The 21,078-nt window shown below is 39.8% G+C and overlaps 1 protein-coding gene across 1 annotated transcript; it reads left to right on the plus strand.

The window, feature by feature from the left end:
• Positions 1 to 1,193: 1,193 nt before the first annotated feature.
• On the plus strand, positions 1,194 to 18,457 carry LOC144888684 (uncharacterized). Its single transcript, XM_078767525.1, has 5 exons — positions 1,194 to 1,235; positions 2,859 to 2,980; positions 7,752 to 7,820; positions 9,167 to 9,298; positions 17,089 to 18,457. The coding sequence occupies exons 1-5, from the start codon at positions 1,232 to 1,234 to the stop codon at positions 17,182 to 17,184; spliced, it is 423 nt and encodes a 140-aa protein (XP_078623651.1). The 5' UTR covers positions 1,194 to 1,231; the 3' UTR covers positions 17,185 to 18,457.
• The last annotated feature ends 2,621 nt before the right edge of the window (positions 18,458 to 21,078 follow it).

The raw sequence follows: 21,078 nt of genomic DNA on the forward strand, positions 1-21,078 counted from the left end.
CCATGACAAACAGCATTGTCGAGTTGACGGACCATCTCCAGAGGAAGTGGCAATAACTTTTGGAGACGTGCAGCAGTTGTTTTCCACAAATACAGAACGCAACAACCCTTGTATACCCGACTGTGAAGCCAATCATCAAATGCACCTGTCCGTACATTTTGCCATGCCACCTGTGATATAATCCTGTTGTTGACTTCTTGCTGCGACAGACAATCAGTGACATGGTTCTTTTAACAAATAAATCACCAAAGTGTAAAAGAAACTCACCAGATTGATATACTGAGTTAAGAAAGTAAACCCAAGTCAAGAAAAAAAACAAAATTCCATATTAAATGCCAAGTCTGTATATATATATATATATATATCCTGATTGAAATCAAACACAGACCTTACAGCTCAAAGGTGAACATGCTTTTCCCCGCTGAGGTACTCAATTGGCAGGTTTGCCACACTTATTGCAAGAACCCTTTCATCTATCATGTCACAGATAGAATTGTTAACTGAAGAAGAACTTTTCGTTATAATTCAGTCTCGCTAGTGTACTTTGATTCGATCTTTATGAAGTCGTTCGATGTGACATCTTGTTCGAGGATCAATATTCTTGCAATACTAGGCGAGACACTATATATATATATATCCGTCAAGTTGTCGTTATCGTTATAGCCATACAAGTCGATGTCAAGTCCATTCCGTCTGGTATCAAATCCGGTAATATATTTGAAACCGCACTTTTATCCTGAATCATATTTTTATCCAGAACAAGAAAATAATTTTTCGCACTTATCCTTGACGTAACACATTTATGGTAAATTGCACCGGAAGTGTGCATGATACCATTTCTTCTTTCATTAATTTTCTCCTATTTGTATTTTGTGCCACATTAGGAGGTCATGAAACGCTGGTTACATCACCGACTCCAAAAATGTAAAAACTCCTGAGAGAGAGAAAAAAAATAAATCAGATATGGACCACAATACCGTTTTCTAATGGAGTCCAATCTAATCGAATTTTTCAATTTTTTTTTTAATCGAAGCAAATTTTCCACCGTGATGTGGGATTTTACAATAAAGTTTTCCACGATTACCAAGAACTGCTTGGCTATGCGAAAGGGAATGTATAAAAGTCTCTCCTTGTGGTCTTAGAAGTGTCATTCACTTGTCCTCGCTGTGCTCAGTGCGAAGGTTCGAGTTCAATCGACGTTTCTCTGCAGAGACAACACAGTTCGATAAGAATGCGTGAGTCGTTCAATGCGGATTCTTTTACTTCGTTCGTAATTTCGCAACTTGTTTGAGCACAGTGACCATTTTATACTCTTGTGCTTTTCACTGCTTTTGCATGATTGGAAGTGTGAACAAGCCAGCAGTTTACTTGTGGCCACACGGAATTCTAAACGGGGTAGCGATGGAGCCGGCAAAAATGCAAATGGTATCCTCTGTATGTCGAACCAGCCAGCTCGGAACAACAATTCGCATTTATTGCCAAATCTGATACAGTTTAAATGCTCTAATGGCGGCGAGGTGCTACATTCGAAACTTTGTTCAATATCTATATGTATATCTATATATATCTATATATATATATACACACACACGTCAAGAAAGCCCACATATATATATATATGCACACACACATGCTTAACATGAAAGCCCACAGAATCTTGTTTCTCACAGTCTGAGGGTCCTTTCGGTGCTTTGTTGCAAACTCCAAGCGGGCTTTCATATTCGGCAAAAGGCTGCAAAATAACAAAATGTGAAAAAAGTGAAGGGGTCTGAATACTTTATGAATGCACTGTATATATATATATATATATATATATATATATATATATATATATATATATATATATATATATATATATATATATATATATATATATATATATATATATAGTATACACACACACACACACACACACACACACACACACATATATATATATATATATATATATATATATATATATATATATATATATATATATATATATATATATATAATATATATATTTATATATATACATCTCTTGATATATATATATATATATCACGCTGTTTATAGCGTATTTCTTACAGTTATATATATATAACTGTAAGAAATAGTAGAAACTCCACAGTACGAGCAGGGCGTCTCATTTGCATTAAATAAATAATCGTTAGATTAAATAAGACGCGGACGTAGCTTCAGGACGTCGATCTTTAATTGTCGACAAGCTTTCGACCAACAAAGGTCTTCTTCTGAGTCGGCCCCAAGTTCAACGGAAGTGATATATATATATAATATATATATACGTTTTTTTTGCATACATTTTCATTTACGGATGCTTTTTTTTCCTTTTCTTTTTTACGGACATTATTGTCATGTTTATTTCACAGTTTGCACTTAAATAAAAGTAAAATTTTTCAAATGCTCGATATCGATTGAGGGGTTTTTTTTACATGTGCGTTTACGTTTTTTAAAACTAAATTTCAATTTACGGATGCTTTTTCTCTTTTTCATGTATGGAAATTGTCATGTTGATTTCACAGTTTACAGTTATAGAAATTACAATTTTCAAATGCTAGATGTTCATTCAGGGTTCTTATTTTTACATATGCATTTACGTTTTTTAACGTATATTTTCATTTACGGACGCTTTCCGATGGTTATGTGAATTTTCCCGGTCTACCGGCTTCAATGTCCATCAGCACGCGAAATTTCAGCTTTCTGAGACACTCGGAAGGTACCGAACAATAATATCAGAATATCAGAACAATATAATCAATCAGTGGTTCGAAAGAGCTTCACATATTCGATGTAATTCACGATGCCCTCGGGCCTCCTCCCCTTATCACAACTGCCCCTCCCATTTATCCCGACAGGTTCCTGGACTCTCCTTTCCATTCTCCTCATTCTGGCGCTCCACGTCGTCAAGGCGCGGAGAGAAATGGACCAAGATCGGTTCCTGTGCGAGATCCACGCAGATATCCAATGGTTGTTGAAGGTAGGGCAGTCGCTTTGCGTTTATTCGGGCGCATTTGACTACCGTGGGTACGAATGCGAACATAGGATGAACCAATTGGCTGTTTCCATTTATCCATTGAGTTCGCCACGTGCTTACAGCTGTCAGCAATTTTTATTTATTTATTTGTTCTTTTTTTTCTTTCGGTGAAGACAGAGCTGTGACAATATTGCGTCCTTGTTTACCATAAACATCTACCTGGGTCCATCAAAACAACCGCTTCACACGTTAGCGTGGAAGTGAGAAAAAGAATTGCAGTTCCGAAGGACAAACTGATCGCAAACCGTTGAGTACAGAATATGAAATAAATATATGAAATAACTGGATGTGGATTGGGGTCGGCTGCAGGTGAGGAGCAAGGAGAACCTGAGCATCCTCTGCGTTGTGTCTGGTTTATTCGTCCCCAATCAAGTGTCAGCCCAGCTGGGGGTTTATATTTTGAGTCCTGCCAATTGAGGCATCCATCCCAAGGCTCTACTCGAAAATGACTTGGACGCATTTCTTTCGTATTCGGCACAAGTATGTAAATAATGATTTAAAGTGTGAAGGTCATGTGGAAAGTATCGAAAAACGTGCCAATAGTTCACCGTCCCAAGACTTACTCGCTAATTTTACAAGTAACATTCAGTCTCTTACCGAACGTGCAGCACCTGTTTGGAGCGGAGCACTTACAAAACGATAACATCACTCGGTAGAGCGCATACCTCCACCAGGCTGAACAGTTTACGTTTTATATCCCACTGATAGGCCGGATCTGGATTCGAATCTGAACTAAAATCGAATCGGCTTGTTATTGTCACGTGACCAACTCAACCACCTAGTTTATTCATAACTCGTCCACAACCTTTTTGAAATATCATGCTGGATGTCGTTTTTGGGCCGAACACTCAATGGTGAAGAATCACTTTAAAAATTCTCTGATCCGGATCCGGATTCGAATCTTCACCAAAATTGAATCGATTCGTCCTTGTCACACACACAACCTGTCCACAAAGTATTGTCCGAATCCGTCCACAACTTGACATATTCTACTCATGAACAAACAGCCAGACAAACAGATAGGGTGGAAACCACAACTTTCGGTGGTGAAGGTAACAACAAAATTTGGTTCGATGGAAGAGTTAAAAAAGCGTGTTCTTCGGATAGTATTGGGATCTAAATATGCAAATGCGCCAACAAGTTTTGACTCGGTACTCGCGCCATTGTTTGGAAGAATGCAGAAAATCACTGAGTTAATGGAAAGCTTCTTTTTTAACTAACAATCTATTTGTACAATTTTCCCCATCAATAGCTGCACAAGGAGCACAAATCTCAGGATTTAATTGTATAACAAACCGTTTGAAAAACACATGACTGTTCATTTTTATTTTAATGAAAAGTGGATTCAGTGTTGTCACATTTGTGCCCCCTTGAGGTAACTCGATATTAGCACGTGTGTATGTATGTATGTTTTTAAACTTATTCTATATTGTAATCCTTATTCTTTTAAAAAAAATCCACTTTTTACTCTTTTCTCCCGTTAATACCTCCGCCACCAAAGGTGGATGGAGGTTATGTTTTCACCTCTGTCTGTCTGTTTGTCCGTCCGTTTGTTTGTGAACAAAATATCTCAAAAAGTTATGGTCGGATTCGGACGAAATTTGGCAGAGATGTAGCGTATGCGACAAAGACGAAATGACTAGATTTTGGTGAAGATCCGGATTCGGATCCGGCTACGAGAATTTTTATGTGATTCTTCACCATTGAGAGATAGGGCCAAAACCTATATATAGCTGTATTGTGGACGGATTTGGACGAAACTTTATGGACCGGTTGGGTGTCTGACAAGGACTAATCGATTCGATTTTGGTGAAGATCTGAATATGGATTCAGATACGATAATTATTTAATTTTTAAGTTATTATTAGCCATTGAGAGATTGGACCAAAAACGAAACACAGCAGGATATGTCCAAAAAGGTATGGATGGATTTGGACGAAACTTTATGGACCGGTTGGGTGTCTGACAAGGACGATTCGATTCGATTTTGGTGACGATCCAGATGAGAGAATTTTTTAAGCGATTCTTCACCATTGGAAGATTAGGCCAAAAACGATTCAGTATACGGAAAAAAAAAAAAAATCTCAAAAAGTTGTGGACGGATGATTTTGATTGAATGTGATTCTGTATTGTGATGTTCTGGTCTACTCTGGGATACAAAACGTAAACTGTTCACCTGTCGTAGGTATGCTCTCTACTGAGTGCCGTTATAGTTTTTCTCTATTTTATTTGTTTTTTTGTTTTCAACTTTATATATTGTTGATTCATATTTTACGTGGTAAGATAATTCCTTTTATTTTAGGGACTAGTACACCCGTTCCCTACGGGAGCACCAGGAATGGCCATTCAGTTTTGGGGTATACAGATTACAGTAGATCTAGGGTCGGGCCTCAAAAACATCGGGGGTATGTTCATTTACCAAGTTTCTTGTAGAGCACTCACCAAATAGTTTAAGCATTCGAGCAAGCACTCCATTCAAAACCGCTGATAAGGAACGGCTGGCTTGGCAAGCGCTAGCTTGCTGCTTGGTAACTGAACACACCCCAGGTTTTCTCCCTTTCAGTTTAATGTTAAACAGCAGTAGCGACTCTTTCAAAAGGTAATCAAACGTGTTTGTGGATTATAATATTTTTACTTCTGGTTGGCGCGCTCCCACAAAAGTGGCACGATAAGGCCAGAAAAAAAAAATGAGTTGGTGATCGTCCCCGCCCGACCCTACGAAACACACCCGACCCGAAACTTTTTTTATTTTTTATTTTGAAAAAAATCATTCAAAAACGATCTTTTCACAGTCAAATTTGGCGCCGTTCTGCACCGCATGCGCAGTGCGTGCTGCGCAGTGCATGCTGCGCAGACGGTCGCAAGTGCCTCAGGCAACTTCACCCATTTTACGTTAGCCATTCATGGCGGCTATTGTGTGAGATTTTTCCCGCTGAAATCTGTATCGATTCGTGATAGAATCGGCTTGAAATGCCTATTGTGATCGCATCAATAGCCCGTGAGGGCTCTTCCAAGACGGTGAAGGACTGGTTTGCGTGCAATATCGAGTTGGATGTTACAATCCCCATCATATTTTTGCTCACCATTTTGGATAAACACATTTACATCAAATGAAAAAGATATAGATTCATGAAAATATCAATTAAAAACACCTCAGAATACATTCTCTTGTGACTATAATGTATATCTCTTCTTAGTAATATCAAAATTGAACATAACTCCAAAGTTTGAAAAACATATCAGGTGATTTCCACCAACAAAATTAGAGGAATAATATCTCATGTGGTGAGTAAGATACAGTTTCTGATCAAATATAGCCGTGATTGAATGAATGAATGAATGAATGAATGAATGATCGTTTTAAGGCCATTTTTCCCCGCTAGAGCAGGGGTTAGCCTTGCGGGGCCCATGACAATCATGGTTCCCTGTTTGAGGCAATGTTTTTTATGGCCGGATGCCCTTCCTGACGCCAACCTTTGGTCGCCTCTTACGATGCGCAGGGATACGGTGTACCTATTCTAAACTGGGGTACACACCATACCAGGGAACGATATAAAAACAAGGAAACACAAAAACTGTCTGAACCAATCTGAACTGTGCTTCCCCTATAGAACTAGCGTACGACTCTGCTGGCTATGAAATGCTCTGCATCCACTGTGGTACTGAGGAGAATTTGGTTGAAAAGGCAGGGCAACACCCTCAATGTAACATTTGTACTGCAAAGCCAGTACCAAAGCGTGGCAGAAACCTTGTTCAACATGCTCGATAGTTTCAAGGTGCCAAGGGCATGGTGTTTATCTGTTTTTCCGATGTCATGGTGGATACACATGTACAGGTGTCTTGCCCTTTCACTACCAAGCTCAGCTAGGACATTCAACATCATCCAAAATCACACAAACACTGTGTTTCATAGAGATTTGGGCAATGTCTGTAAATCTGTGAGATGAATGAAGAAATTAAATCATTTTGAGGAGAAAGGAGTCTTTATTTCATATTTTTCCATGTCAACAAAACTCAATGGAAAGTAGGAAAAAAAAATAAAAAATAAAAATAAAAACCTCCCTCCCTACCCGAACTTTTGAGAAAAAAGGACGATCACCAACTCATTTTTTTTATCTGGCCTAAGCTGTTTATACACGTTAACACGGCGTTTGCTCAAGGAGGAACTTTTTAGTATCAATATTGATATTGATTTGTAATAACATTAATATTATGCTATTGTCGTTAGTGCCGTTATTACCTCCGCCACCGAAGATAGACAGAGGTAATGTTTTCACCCCTGTTTGTTACTTGCGAAAATCGAAGATTTTAAAAGTATATTGGTTGGTTTTGTGCGTTCGTCTGTATGTCTGTAATGTCAGTCGCCTACAGGTCACAATTTTCAACTGATCTTCACGAAACTTCACCAAATGGTAGAGTTGGTCATAAGCAAGAAGCCTATTGTTTTTGGGGTCAAAAGGTCAATAGGTCAACACAGGCCAAAGGTCACCAACTTTGTCAAATTTTTAAAATCCTCAATTTTCATCCGATTGACTTGAACTTTTAAGAGGATTTGCATACCAGGTCACTGAATTCAACCACCAATTACTGTTGAGGTCATCATAGGCCAACAACTTATTTTAGGGATTTTGCAAGTATGTGCTCTGTACGACATATTTCTTGTTTGTCAGTTTGCTTGTATTTTGACCTTGTATATTGGGTTTTTTTTTTCCAGAACAAACGTCACCTGGTCGATAGTACCAGGTACGAGGTCCATGAGCAAACACTTAAATCAGCTTGCCAGGTAACAAATATAGTGCATCTACAAATTATTAAAAATTAAATTGTTTTAATGAACAGGATTAAAAATGAAATTGATATATGTGGGAAAATTACATGCCCAGACCAGAAATCGAACCCAGGTCCTCTGGAAATCTGCACCAGTACTCTGCAATCTGAGCTATCTGGACGACCCTGACTGAGCATGCAATTTTCCCACACATATGATTGCCACTCCATTTCGGTCAATGCTTCCATAGGGGAATCAACGTCAACGGCCTGCTCACGAGAGAGTCTTCCTCCAATGTAGGGACAAATCCATGTCCTCTATTATAAACACCACTGGTTGGTAAAACACCCTGAAGACCCAAAACACCCCAAAGACCCAAAACACACCAAAGACCCAAAACACCCCGAAGACTCAAAACACCCCGAAGACCCAAAACACCCCGAAGACCCAAAACACACCGAAGAACCAAAAGACCCAAAGATCCAAAAGACTTGAAGACCCAAAACACCCCGAAGACCTAAAAGACCCTGAAGACCCAAAAGACCCCGAAGACTCCGAAGACCCAAAAGACCCCGAAGACCCAAAATACCCAAAAGTCCCCGAAAATACAAAAGACCCCGAAGACCCAAAAGACCCAGAAGACCCAAAACACCCCGAAGACCAAAATTACCCTGAAGACCCAAAAAGGCCCAAAGACCCTTAAAGACAAAGAAGAACCAAAAGACCCTTAAGACCCAAAAGCCCCTGAAGACATCAATTACGCTTAGGACCCAAAATACCCAAAATACCCCAAAGACCCAAAACACCAAGAAGACCCAAAACACCCCGAAGACCAAACAGACACAGAAGACCCAAAAGACCCCGAAGACCCAAAAGACCCCAAACACCCTGAAGACCCCAAACACCCTGAAGACCCCAACCCTTAAAGACCCTTTAGACCCAAAAGGCCCTTAAATACCCCAAAGAACCAAAACATCCCAAAGACTCTTAAAGACCCAGAGGAAACAAAAGACTCTTAAGACCCAAAAGCCTCTGAAGACACCAAAGACCCAAAAGACCCTGAAGACCCAAAACACCTCAAAGTCCCAAAATACCCTTAAAGGCCCAGAGGATCCAAAAGACCCTGAAGACCCAAATAGCCCTGAAGACCCAAAACACCATGAAGACCCAAAAGACACCAAAATGGTCAAAGATGCCTACCCCTCTGAAACGACGTTTGGTGAGGTTTGCCGAGTCATGCTAGTATCAATTTAATGAAATTGTTTTCATAAAAAGAAGCAATTATAAAATCACACATGCATTGTATTTTTGAATATATGACGTCACATCCCTTGTTCCTGTCTTTTCATGTTTCACACAAGAAAAGTGTAACCAAGTGTCTCAAGGAGTTCATCAACATACTCAACAGACCTTCAAAAACCAATGTGGTCATTGAAGCAATCGACAACCTTAAAGCCAAGCTGATTCATGGTTTTGATGAATCCAAGAACCTGGTAGGTACCTTGCATTTAGATGGGCATAGCTGCCTCCATTAACCAAAATATACATGATCAATGCGAGTTGAATCCCATTGTTTACCTCCTTAGCTCGATCGGTAGTGTAAAGGTTGCACACTTACTTTTGAGCTGTATATTTTGGGTTTGGTTTCCATATAAACTATAAACTGTCAGATATGTGTTTCACAGGTAGGGTTGCCTAAATATGTGTGCCAACTCTTGGATAGCCGTTTTGCTTGATATCTCATCGGATCTACTATTTAAAAAAAAACATCTCCTTTGAAAGCTCAACAATTCAATAAAATTAAATAAACCTACTAGGTATTACCCAAACATCAAATTTATCCTGGAATCCATACTTGCACAAATAACTAAGTCTGCCTCGAAAAACTGGGAGTCCTGTTCAGATGTTGACGATTTTTCTCCTGTCAAAAATTGCTTCAACTATATAAAGGATTGATTCTTCCTTGTATGGAGTATTGCTCTCACATCTGGGGAGTTTCTAGGTCCACATACTTAGTGGACAGAATTGAATCCAAAGTAATCCGACTTATCAACTCTCCCAATCTGACCTCAAAACTCGACCCGCTCAAATTACGCCGCAAAGTTGGCTCTTTCTCTTTTCTACAGATATTACTTCGGTTTCTGCTCCCAAGAACTTGCTGCTTGTGTATACCTCCGCCATTAGCGAGACCACGGAATACTCGACAGCCCACTAACGTCGCATGACTATTGTGTGGCCATTGGCAACTCAAGGGTGGGACGTTATGATGTTTGTTTCTTCCCCTCCACTGCCAAACTCTGGAACTCTTTACCTTGTCATTTCATGCCAAACACTTATGACCTTCACCTTTTCAAAAAGCAGATTTTTTTTACTTCCTCAAAAACTCTTAGACTATTCTCTCTTTCTTCACTTTTCTATCAACGCAGCGCTTTTATTTAATTAAGGCCTGGCCTCGATGAGCACTATATAGTCCGTTACTAGCGCCTTCAACATAAACTTTTTCAGCTGCTGAACGTTAAAGATCATACAGTGTCTTTCCTCAAGACTAGGGGAATTATCACTGGTACATCGAATCTTCTTCTCTAAGTTGGCCCCTTATAGATGAGACATCATTAAGAGGTCAGCGATGTTGATAATATTGTAAGAAATAAAATACATCTCAACTGTGATTGAATATTTCTGTATAAATTGGGACCAGAAGCCATTTGAAAATCGAATATTCACTAGATTAACTTGGTTCCTTCAAATTGTACATGTGTGTATTCAGTATTTGTCACATGCCATCTGAGACTCAAACAAAACAAAAATGTCATCAACATACGGATAGTATAGGATAAAGGAGAATCAACACTTTGCCGACAAGTAAGTTTCTGCATTTCATGATAGCCCACAAATATATTCGTAAGAACTGGTCCTAATGAAGAACCTATGACCACACCATCGTTTTGGACATACATAATGTTTTTGAAACGAAAATAAACTTGCCTCTGCTGTGTTTATTAGCTCCACAAAGACTTGTTCTGAGATCTTTGGTTGTTCCAGTTCACTGTGATGTCGCAGATGTGGACATATATCAATAGTCTCCATCAGTGATCAAGCTTTGAATATCAAAGGAGGCAATTATGTGTGTCGGTGTTGTAGCAGAAATTGCTTCTGCAAATGTGAAGAATCTTTGATCACGAACTATGAGAGTGAATCCAGTACTGGTTGCACACTTCTTGACGAGAACTTCTTGACTCATTTAAAAAATCTGCCTCAACCTCAGACATCTTTGGCTCTGACAAATCAAATTGAACACCTGGCTCTATCGGTCTCACCAAGCCTTCGATGACCTCCACCACTTCGTCCCTCCTTGTGTCTGCATACATGACATGCAGGTGACCTTCCAACTCTTCCTTCGGTATCTTCAGCACACCAGATCGAGATGGCTCCAACAGATCCTTCATAAACCGAAAAGGATTCTTAAAGAACCTCTTTCTCTTCCTCTCCTTTCTTCGTCTCTTCATCCTTTCCACTCTCTTCAACTTCACCAACCTCACCCTCACCTGCTTCGTCAACACATGAAGCCCATTCCTCTCCCCTTCCACTGCCCTCTTCCATCTTCCATTCAAGCTCCTCAACTCCATTCGCAACTCATGGATCTCCCTCTGCCTCCTGCTCAAACGTGCCTCCTTCTCACCCCTCGAGACACACTCTTCCACTCCAAACATTCATCTTTCTCAATCTACAGTCACGTGTACAGCCCTTCGAATCTCAATCTACAGCCCTTCGAATTAGTGGATTCGGCTCTTGGAGCCACACCCAATGCTGACAGGTACAGTCACGTGAAAAAGTAAGTACACCCCATCTAAAGTTTTGACTTTTTCAACATATTTCAACATACAGCTATTTTATCTTCATTTCAACAATATTGATAGATAAAGGTGATATAATATAACAAATATCATGAAACATTTACATTTTGTGGTCCATTGTATAATTTAAATAAATATAAATGCAAATTTTGCATGTGGAAAAAGTAAGTACACCCTTGGCTCTAATAGGTGGCATTGCCCCCTTTGGCAGAAACAACCTCAAGTAGGCGTTTCTTATAACTGTCTACCAGTCTCTGACATCGACTGGGAGAAATTTTTGCCCACTCCTCCATGCAGAATTCTTCCAGCTGTGCGATGTTTGAGGGGTTTCTTGCATGCACAGCTCGTTTCAAATCCCCCCACAACATCTCGATGGGATTTAGATCCGGGCTTTGACTTGGCCATTCCAGAACCCTCCATTTCTTTCTTTTCAGCCATTCCTTGGCGGATTTACTGGTATGTTTAGGGTCATTGTCATGTTGCAAGGTCCACCTTCGATTGAGCTTAAACTTTCCGACAGATGGCCTCACATTATCCTCAAGCACCCTCTGGTACAATGAAGAATTCATAGTGGATTCTATGATGGTGAGCTGCCCAGGCCCTAATGCAGCAAAGCTGCCCCAAACCATAATATTTCCACCACCATGCTTTACAGTTGGTATCAGGTTCTTGTGGTAAAATGCTGTCTTTGGTTTTCGCCAAACATGTCTTCTGGTACTGTGGCCAAATATCTCTACCTTTGACTCATCTGTCCAGAGCACATTGTTCCAGAAGTGCTGGTCTTTGCCTAGGTGTTCATTGGCAAACTTTAGTCTTGCCCTGATGTTCCTTCTGGACAGCAAAGGTTTCCTCCTGGCACACCTCCCATGCAGATCAAATTTGTGCAGCCTCTTTCTAATGGTAGACTCGTGCACTTTGACATCAATAGTGGCAAGAGCTACCTGTAGGTCCCGTGATGACATTCTGGGGTTCTTAGAGACTTCTTTCAGCATCTTGCGGTCTGCTCTCGGGCTGAACTTGCTGGGGCGGCCTGGCCTGAACAAGTTGGCAGTTGTTTGGAATCTTCTGCACTTGTCGATGATCATCCGGACAGTCGAATGATTGATTTCAAATTGTTTGGAGATCTTTTTAAATCCCTTCCCAGACTCATAGGCATCTATAACCTTCTTTCTGAAGGCCTCGGAGAGCTCTTTTGATCTAGGCATGGTGACGCCGCACACTTCAACAACAAAGAGCAAACCAAACTAAATGTCTGAGGTTTAAATAAGACAGGTTCCTCCAAGATCCTCTCTAACGATGTTCTAATTAATTGCACCTGAGCTGGTGCACCTGATTCTAATTTTAGGTATTTGAAGTGGTGATAAATGTAGGGGTGTACTTACTTTTTCCACATGCGAAATTTGCATTTATGTTTATTTAAATTATACAATCGACTACAAAATGTAAATGTTTCATGATATTTGTTATATTATATCACCTTTATCTATCAATATTGTTGAAATGAAGATCAAATAGCTGTATGTTGAAATATGTTGAAAAAGTCAAAACTTTACATGGGGTGTACTTACTTTTTCACGTGACTGTATCTTCCACCCTTCCTTTAAACCTCTGAAGCACCCCACATACCACTCCATCCATTCTCTCCCATACTCCCGTATCTCCCATACTCCCCTATCCTCCCATACTCCCCTATCTCCCATACCTGGCCATTTCACTCTCCTCCTCACATCCTTTCCCTGATGAAGTACAACCCCAGGACATACAACAGTGTAGATTGCTACCTGGCTGTTTCTCCCGGTCATCTTACGTGCCCCCTTTTCAAAGGCACTGCGTTGCTGTGGCAGCTCTTCACCCACCTTACTCACACCACCCATCCGGCTCTGATGCAACCCTCTCACCGACCCAAACTCGCATCCACACTTCTCTTGAACTTGCCATGCCTCCTCACGTATATATACACTACCTGTCAAAAGTTTTAGAACACCTCAATTTTTCCAGTTTCTATTGAAATTTACGCAGTTTAATGTCCAGTGAACAAGCGTTACGCCTAGGTCCCCCGTCAGCGAAGTGATGTGAGTTGACAAAGTGGAAGACGCAGAAAACATGCTATGATATGATATTCCGTTCACAAGGTTCAGACATACATGGCGGCGGCCATCTTGGATTTTGAGGTGGCGACCCAATTTTCAATACGGTTCTTCCTTATGCCTAGATACACCCACACACCAGATTAGAAGTTGGTACTTCGCTTATTTTTCAAGATATTTCGTTCACAGGGTTCAGAAATATATTTGGTGGCGGCCATCTTGGATGTTGACGTGGCGATCCAATTTTCAATAGCGTTCTTCCTTATGCCTAGATACACCCACACACCAGATTAGAAGTTGGTACTTCGCTTATTTTTCAAGATATTCCGCTCACAAGGTTCAGACAAACATGGCGCCGGCCATCTTGGATTTTGACGTGGCGACCCAATTTTCAATAGGGTTCTTCCTTATGCCTAGGTACACCCACACACCGATTAGAAGTTGGTACTTCACTTATTTTTCAAGATATTCAGCTCACAAGGTTCAGACATACATGGCGGCGGCTATCTTGGATTTTGACGTGGCGACCCAATTTTCAATAGCGTTCTTCCTTATGCCTAGATACACCCACACACCAGATTAGAAGTTGGTACTTCGCTTATTTTTCAAGATATTTCGCTCACAAGGTTCAGACATACATGGCATCAGACATACATGGCGGCGGCCATCTTGGATTTTGACGTGGGTTGCACCCACACACCAAATTCGAATGCGGTCCTTCGCTTACGCATGCACGCACGTATGCATGCACGCACGCACGGACGGACGGACACACGGACGGAGGGGAAAACCATAGTCCCCCTTTCGCTCCGCGGTGCAATGGGGGACAATAACCTGAAATGGTGCAAAGGTAAGCAGTAAACTGCTCGAGGTTTAAAAAAGTTTAGGTTAGCAAAAACGGGAAAATAATGTAAATTGCACAGTTATATTGTAAAAAAAAAAAAAAAGGCCTTCTTCAGGGAACAAGTAATGGGTTAACAACTTACAGCTGTTCTGCAGCAATGTAAGTAAATTAAGCCTTGAAAGTTGATGCAAACCATTCCTACAGGTGTCCCAACCTCTGCTGATTACTTGATTACAAACCCCCTGTCTGTATAAAAGCAATATTGGAACAGACTGTTATTACACCCTCTGAAGCATTATTTGGAGCAACCTACAAGTGCAACCCATTTGTGGGAACCTCTGCAACAGTGTTGGGAAGAACTTCCCGAACAATATTTGATTTCCATTGTAGAAAGAATGCCACGAGTGTGTTCGGCGGTTATATCTGCAAAGGTGGCTAATTTGCTGAGTCAAAAATTTAAATTAAATTTTGTTAAACAAAATGATTCTATGATTTCTTTTTTACCTCCAATTGTTTATTTGTTCTCTGCTTAATTTCAGAGTACATTGAGATATTAAACTGCGTAAATTTCAATAAAAACTGGAAAAATTGAGGTGTTCTAAAATTTTGACCAGTCGTGTGTGTGTGTGTGTGTGTGTGTGTGTGTGTGTGTGTGTGTGTGTGTGTGTGTGTGTGTGTATATATATATATATATATATTACTTCTGGTAGGGGTGCCCCCACAAAACGCCACAATAAGCTATTTATACACATCAACACGGTGCTTGTCCAAAGAGGGAAAACCCCTTTGAGGGAGGGAATATTATTAGTTATTGTTTTGCAATAACATTAATACTCTGCTATTATAATTAGTGTTGTTATTAGTTTTAATAGAAGCACCTTGGAGAAAAGCAACGATTAGCTGTCTTGACATGGATATACACCTTAAAACTGATTTTGGCCAAAGCAGGAAAACCCCCTTGGGGTGGGGGGGAATGAAGTCGCTAAAACCTCCTTTGTGTGACCCTTAGTCCTGCTGTCAAGTTTGTTAGTCTTGCTGTTAAGTTTGGTTGAGATTGGATAAATAACGACCAAATGTATCTTGGTTAAACAGACAGACACAAAATTGCGTATTTTAGTTTGAGATTGCCAATACATCTGGAACATCATCACAATGGTAACTTTTAAATTGGCTTAACTTCCGCAAGGCTTGAAACTGCATGCAAAGAGCTGCTGAGTCTTGCAAATAATTCTGCCACTCAACATCTCAAGATTGTTGGAGCAGATGATCATGTCACGTTAACAAAGCTGGTTTGACTGCTTTGGCAATGAGACGAAAGGTGGATGGAACCAATCAATGAGCAGCTTTGGCATGTTAAAGCAATGATGTAACTAAGGTTGAATTCCTGTTTTAGGTCTGCTCTGTTACACAATTGCAAACTAGAACAGCACTCCGCAGAGCTCATCCGTCTTCTGGGCTGAACAGTTTATGTTTTGTATCCACTGTTAGGCCAGATCGGGATCCAGACCTGAAACAAAATCGAATCGGCTTATTCTTGTCCACTAACCATCTCATCAACCAAGTTTTGTCATAATCCGTCCACAATATTATGAAATATCATGCTATATATGGTTTTTGTCCTATCACTCAATGGTGAAGAATCACTTTTTAAAAATTAGAAAATTCTTGTATCCAGATTCGTATTCGGATCTTTACCAAAATTGAATCGATTTGTCCTTGTCACACACCCAACCTGTTCACCAAGTTTCGTCAGAATCCGCCCACAACCGTTTGAGATATCCTACTATGTATCGTTTTGGGCCCCATCTCTCCACGATGAAGAATCAATTGAAAAATTCACAGATCCAGATACGGATTCGAATCTTCATCACAATCTGATCATTTTGTTATTGTCATATTCTTAACCTCTCCACCAAAATTTCGTCCCAATCCGTCCACTATTTATTGAGATATCCTGTTCACAGACAAACAAACAGACAGACAGACGTGGGTGAAAACACAACCTCCATCTACATTCGGTGGCGGAGGTTAAATACACCGTTTGATTTGTGTCTTTACTGAGTCATGATACCGATATCCATTCTTGCTTTGTCCTGTATGTGAGTCATGGACAAGGTCCATCACAAGATGTTCATACATCAATGGAGTCGGAATTCAAACTGCTCCTGGGTTTGTGCTCACCCAAAAGGAACCCTTGTCCATCAAGGCGAAGTTTTATTTCCCTGGTTGATTGAACAATTAATGCTACCAAAATAAAATCTCATTGATCTTCCGATTGTTCTTTTAATTTGTCTTTTATTGTGGGTCACAAATGGAATATTGTTGTTGTAAGTTCTGAATTTTCATTCAACTACTGTGTATCACGTTTTTAAAAAAGCAGCTCCTCCTGTCCTCCATCCCTTATAAATACTTTATTAAAAGCATTGAACTGCTCATTATCAGTGACAAACCATGTACAGGTGGTGTATGTTCTCATGGTGTGCTCTGTCGCACTGCAGCGCTCCAAGACGACACAACATCGGACCTTGAAGTGGATTTTGACAGAAATGGATTGGGAAATTTATTTCACGACTAATAAGAAGACAATTTGCTAGCATGCCTTTTCCCTTCCTCTTCCTCTTCTTGCTTGCTGTTTCTGTGTTTCATCCATCTTGTGTGCAGCTGGTTCACCCGTGTCCTTCTCCCCATCCCATTGATCTCACTTTCACTTCTACTCTGCTGTTGGTGTTTCCTTCTTTCCATCTTGTTCTAGCTCGATAATGTATACAAAAAAGAAGTATGTGCCCAGAAGTGCGATATTAACCCGACGTGACGTCTCTAAAAAAACAGCTAACACTGCACTATAAGGGCCTGCCAGGCCCTGGTGGCATAACAAACAAAGTTTTAAAAAAGGATTGTGCTAATGTGATTTTAACTCTGCCAATTTGTGCTGACGTGATGCAAATTATGCCAGTCTTTGTTAACGTGATGACAATTATGCAAATTTCTGCTAATTTGCTTCTAATTATGCTAATTAGTTTGCTATTGTAATTAGTCAGGTTCACTATGTTAACAAATATAATTTCGTTCAAAATTTTGGGAGATCAGCAAACCTATACATTTTTGGAATCATCACAGCATGGAGAATCCGAAAATCAATGTTGGCATTTGCACAGACACAGATTTTGGATTTTCAAAATGGCCACCATAAAATACATATTTTGCGCTACCTCGGCTTCTAGTCAACTTAGAAACTTAATTAAATATGCTAAACCTATGTTTTCTGGGTCAAGGAATCCAATAAAGGCCTCAAAATAGTGCTCAGGATTATAGAAAAGCAATAAACAAAGGTAATTGAAAACCATTGTCTTTATATTTGTGATATAACTGTATTACATAATACATGATATTGCAAGTCCTTTGAAGTTATAGGTATGGGTTTATAAAGCAAGAAAGCAGCCTTGTTAGTATCAGATTGAACTATAAGTCCTATACACAGGATCTACTAGGTCTATACCTTTCAGGAACATGCTTTTACAGATCTTCATCACTGTCCTGAGTGTCATTTTCACAAAGGTGTCTACGCAAATGCAAACATTAATTTTTGGATTCCTCATGCTCTGAATATTCCAAAAATGTATAGTTTTGCTAATCTCTAAAAATTTTGAACGAAAAAAACAGTGAACCTGACTAAATGCTAATTGTGCTATTTTGTGCTAATTTGATGCTAATTTGATGCTAATTTGTCCTATATTGATACGAATTATGCTAACTTGTGCTAATTTGAAGCTAATTACCCTCGCCAGAGGAGAGGGTATTGCATTCGAGTCCGTTTCTTTGTCTGTCCGTTTCTGCATCCACACTGAATAAATACGATTTTCTCTGCAACTGTTGGTCCGATTGACAGAAAATTTTCACCACAGGTGCATCTCCACTTGTGGATTTTTAAAATGAAAAGTATGACGTCATAAGTCATGTGGTACGGGCGCCATCTTGGAAAAACTGAAAAGCTTTGCACCTCTATATCTCCGAAAGCGCTGCATCGAAAAAATTGAGGCATGGCTCATTGTAAAGTACTCGCCATGGGGAATTACATATGTTGATGATGCTGTCATAGGTGCCTCCAATATGACGTCATAATTCGACAAGTACAGAACTTCATCCGATCAAAATGAAATTTGGTGAGCATCATCTCGGGCTAAATTGGTAGAGAAAAAAAAATGATCACGTCATCAGTCATGTGGATAGTCTTGGTAGTCTAGGTCTGAATCTGGTTCAGAACATTCCGATTCCTCGGAATGTGTTGGGGATCTCTTCTGCCTCCAACAGCTCCAACACCTGTTCCACACTGAGGCTCCGTTTCGACATTGTACAATACTAAAAGAAAAATAAAATGTTATGAGCCTACATTCCCGAATTTCTAAAGTACACGTAAAGCAATGTACATGTAAAGTAAAAACACGTAAAGTAATGTACACGAGGAGGAAACACATACAGTATTGTACACGAGGAGAAAACACGTAAAGTAAATCACAAGAGGAGAAAACTCCTACAGTAATGTACAGGAGGAGAAAACACGTAAGCTCAGAAATCATAACAATAAAATGAAGCTTACCTTTGTTCAAAGGAATTGAAGTTATATGAATCGAAGAGTCAAGGTGGCAAAACAACCAACGCAAAGTCAAGAAAAACTGACAATGCACAAGATAACTGGAAGTTGCACTGACGAGATGACGTCACAGATGACTCATGAACAGGATTCAGTGTGTGTTTACAACATTCACAGGAACGAGTACTATTGTCATGCAAATGAGAGAGACGAAAATAACGCCGATAACGTACTGGGCATCGGAGGCCCGCAGGGTGTGAATGAGGGGTAGTGTTATGAATTCAACTTCTTTCTCGAAACCGAACGAATTATTTTTTTCACAAACAACACAGGAATATGTGTCACCAATTTATAGGAGCATCCAGGAAAGGTCATGCAGATCAACGTTTTCATAATAAAGTTATTCCAAAACAAGAAGCTGGAGGGCCTCCCAGCCCATAGAGTGCATTTTAGGGTTAACCCTAAAATGCACTTTGTGTCGACATGACATGGATGTATGTGTAGACATGACATGACACGCACACACAGGTGGATACTTTAAGACCTGGTAGGTCGTGGTTCCATCTCCTGAACCCCACCCATGTGTGGAAATAGCAGCCAACAACAGCAACTTGCATGTACACACACACACACACACACACATATATAATATAATATAATATATATATATATGATAAAAGGCAGTGTGTGTGTGTGTGTGTGTGTGTGTGTGTTTGTGTGTGTGTGTCAGTGGGTGTGTATGTCTCCTCTATAACTCCAAAACCATGAATCCTAGCAGCCCAAAACTTTGCATGCACACTTCTCAAACTCCAAGTGAGTGCATGAATGAAAACTGTGTGTTTGGGTGTGTTAAAACACCCTTTTTTCAAAGAATTAATGGCCTTATTTAATTAAAACAAAAACAGACTTTATCCTCGGTCAGTCTGCTGTCCCTCACAGGGGTCTTATGCCTTTTTTGGCATGCTCAAAAATTCCTTGCCTTGGAAAAGGCCACAATGGTTTCGGCATGAGTGAGCATTCAAAATTTTGTGTTTTAAGTTTCCTTTCTCACATCATCGAATGTCTGATCTTCATACCTATGGATCACTGTATACATCGCTATTATAGGTTCTATATAGTTCCTTATCAACTGATGTTTGTAAGCCATGGTGATAGTCGCAAGCGGTGCAATTGACTTTTCATCATAGCGCACATCATTAAAAAAATAAAATTACATTAGAGATTAATAGATGATTATTATATTGTGGATAACTTTGTTGCTCAACCTCGAGTAATATCCCTCAATGTTTGTTCGAATGCACGGGAAGGGATATATGTATGTATATGTATACATGGGTGTTGTACCTACACAACAGCCATATATCCCTTCCACACATATAGACACACACACACACACACACACACACACACACACACACACACACACACACACACACACACACACACACACACACAGAAGTGAATAGAATCAATGTGGATGCTGAAAATGATTGGAAACAATGTCATTCACACTCGGTCAACACTTGAGGACCCTTGCATATAATTTATAGACGAATGCTGAAAGTACTTCAAGGGTAATAGAAATAATAATATATTTGCAAGTATTTGTGTATTTATAGCAAACTGCTGTTACACCGATATTTACATTAAAATTCGTATTGCATGAAAATTATTTTGTTTGTTTTATTCACCACATTGATGGAAAATGGGATTGGGGGAGTCGAGAGGGTTGTCATTTTAAAGAGCAATGTTTTCATTGGGACTATATTGTTTTTAGCAAACCAACCATTTCCAACTTGAAGAATACCATTTGAAAACTCCTGCTCTTGTCTCAACACCATAATTATTGGGGATTTTACAAGGAAACTACAACTTTCCGAATATCATCTTCATTTTGGAG

The sequence above is a fragment of the Myxine glutinosa genome, chromosome 13, assembly GCF_964187855.1.
Source record: "Myxine glutinosa chromosome 13, kmMyxGlut1.1, whole genome shotgun sequence".
NCBI classification, from domain to species: domain Eukaryota; kingdom Metazoa; phylum Chordata; class Myxini; order Myxiniformes; family Myxinidae; genus Myxine; species Myxine glutinosa.

Excerpts from the sequence above, each read along its gene's own strand:
- LOC144888684 (XM_078767525.1), top strand. Across the intron at positions 2,981-7,751 it reads ATATCCAATGGTTGTTGAAG|AACAAACGTCACCTGGTCGA; the intron begins GTAGGGCAGTCG and ends TTTTTTTTCCAG. Across the intron at positions 7,821-9,166 it reads CACTTAAATCAGCTTGCCAG|AAAAGTGTAACCAAGTGTCT; the intron begins GTAACAAATATA and ends GTTTCACACAAG.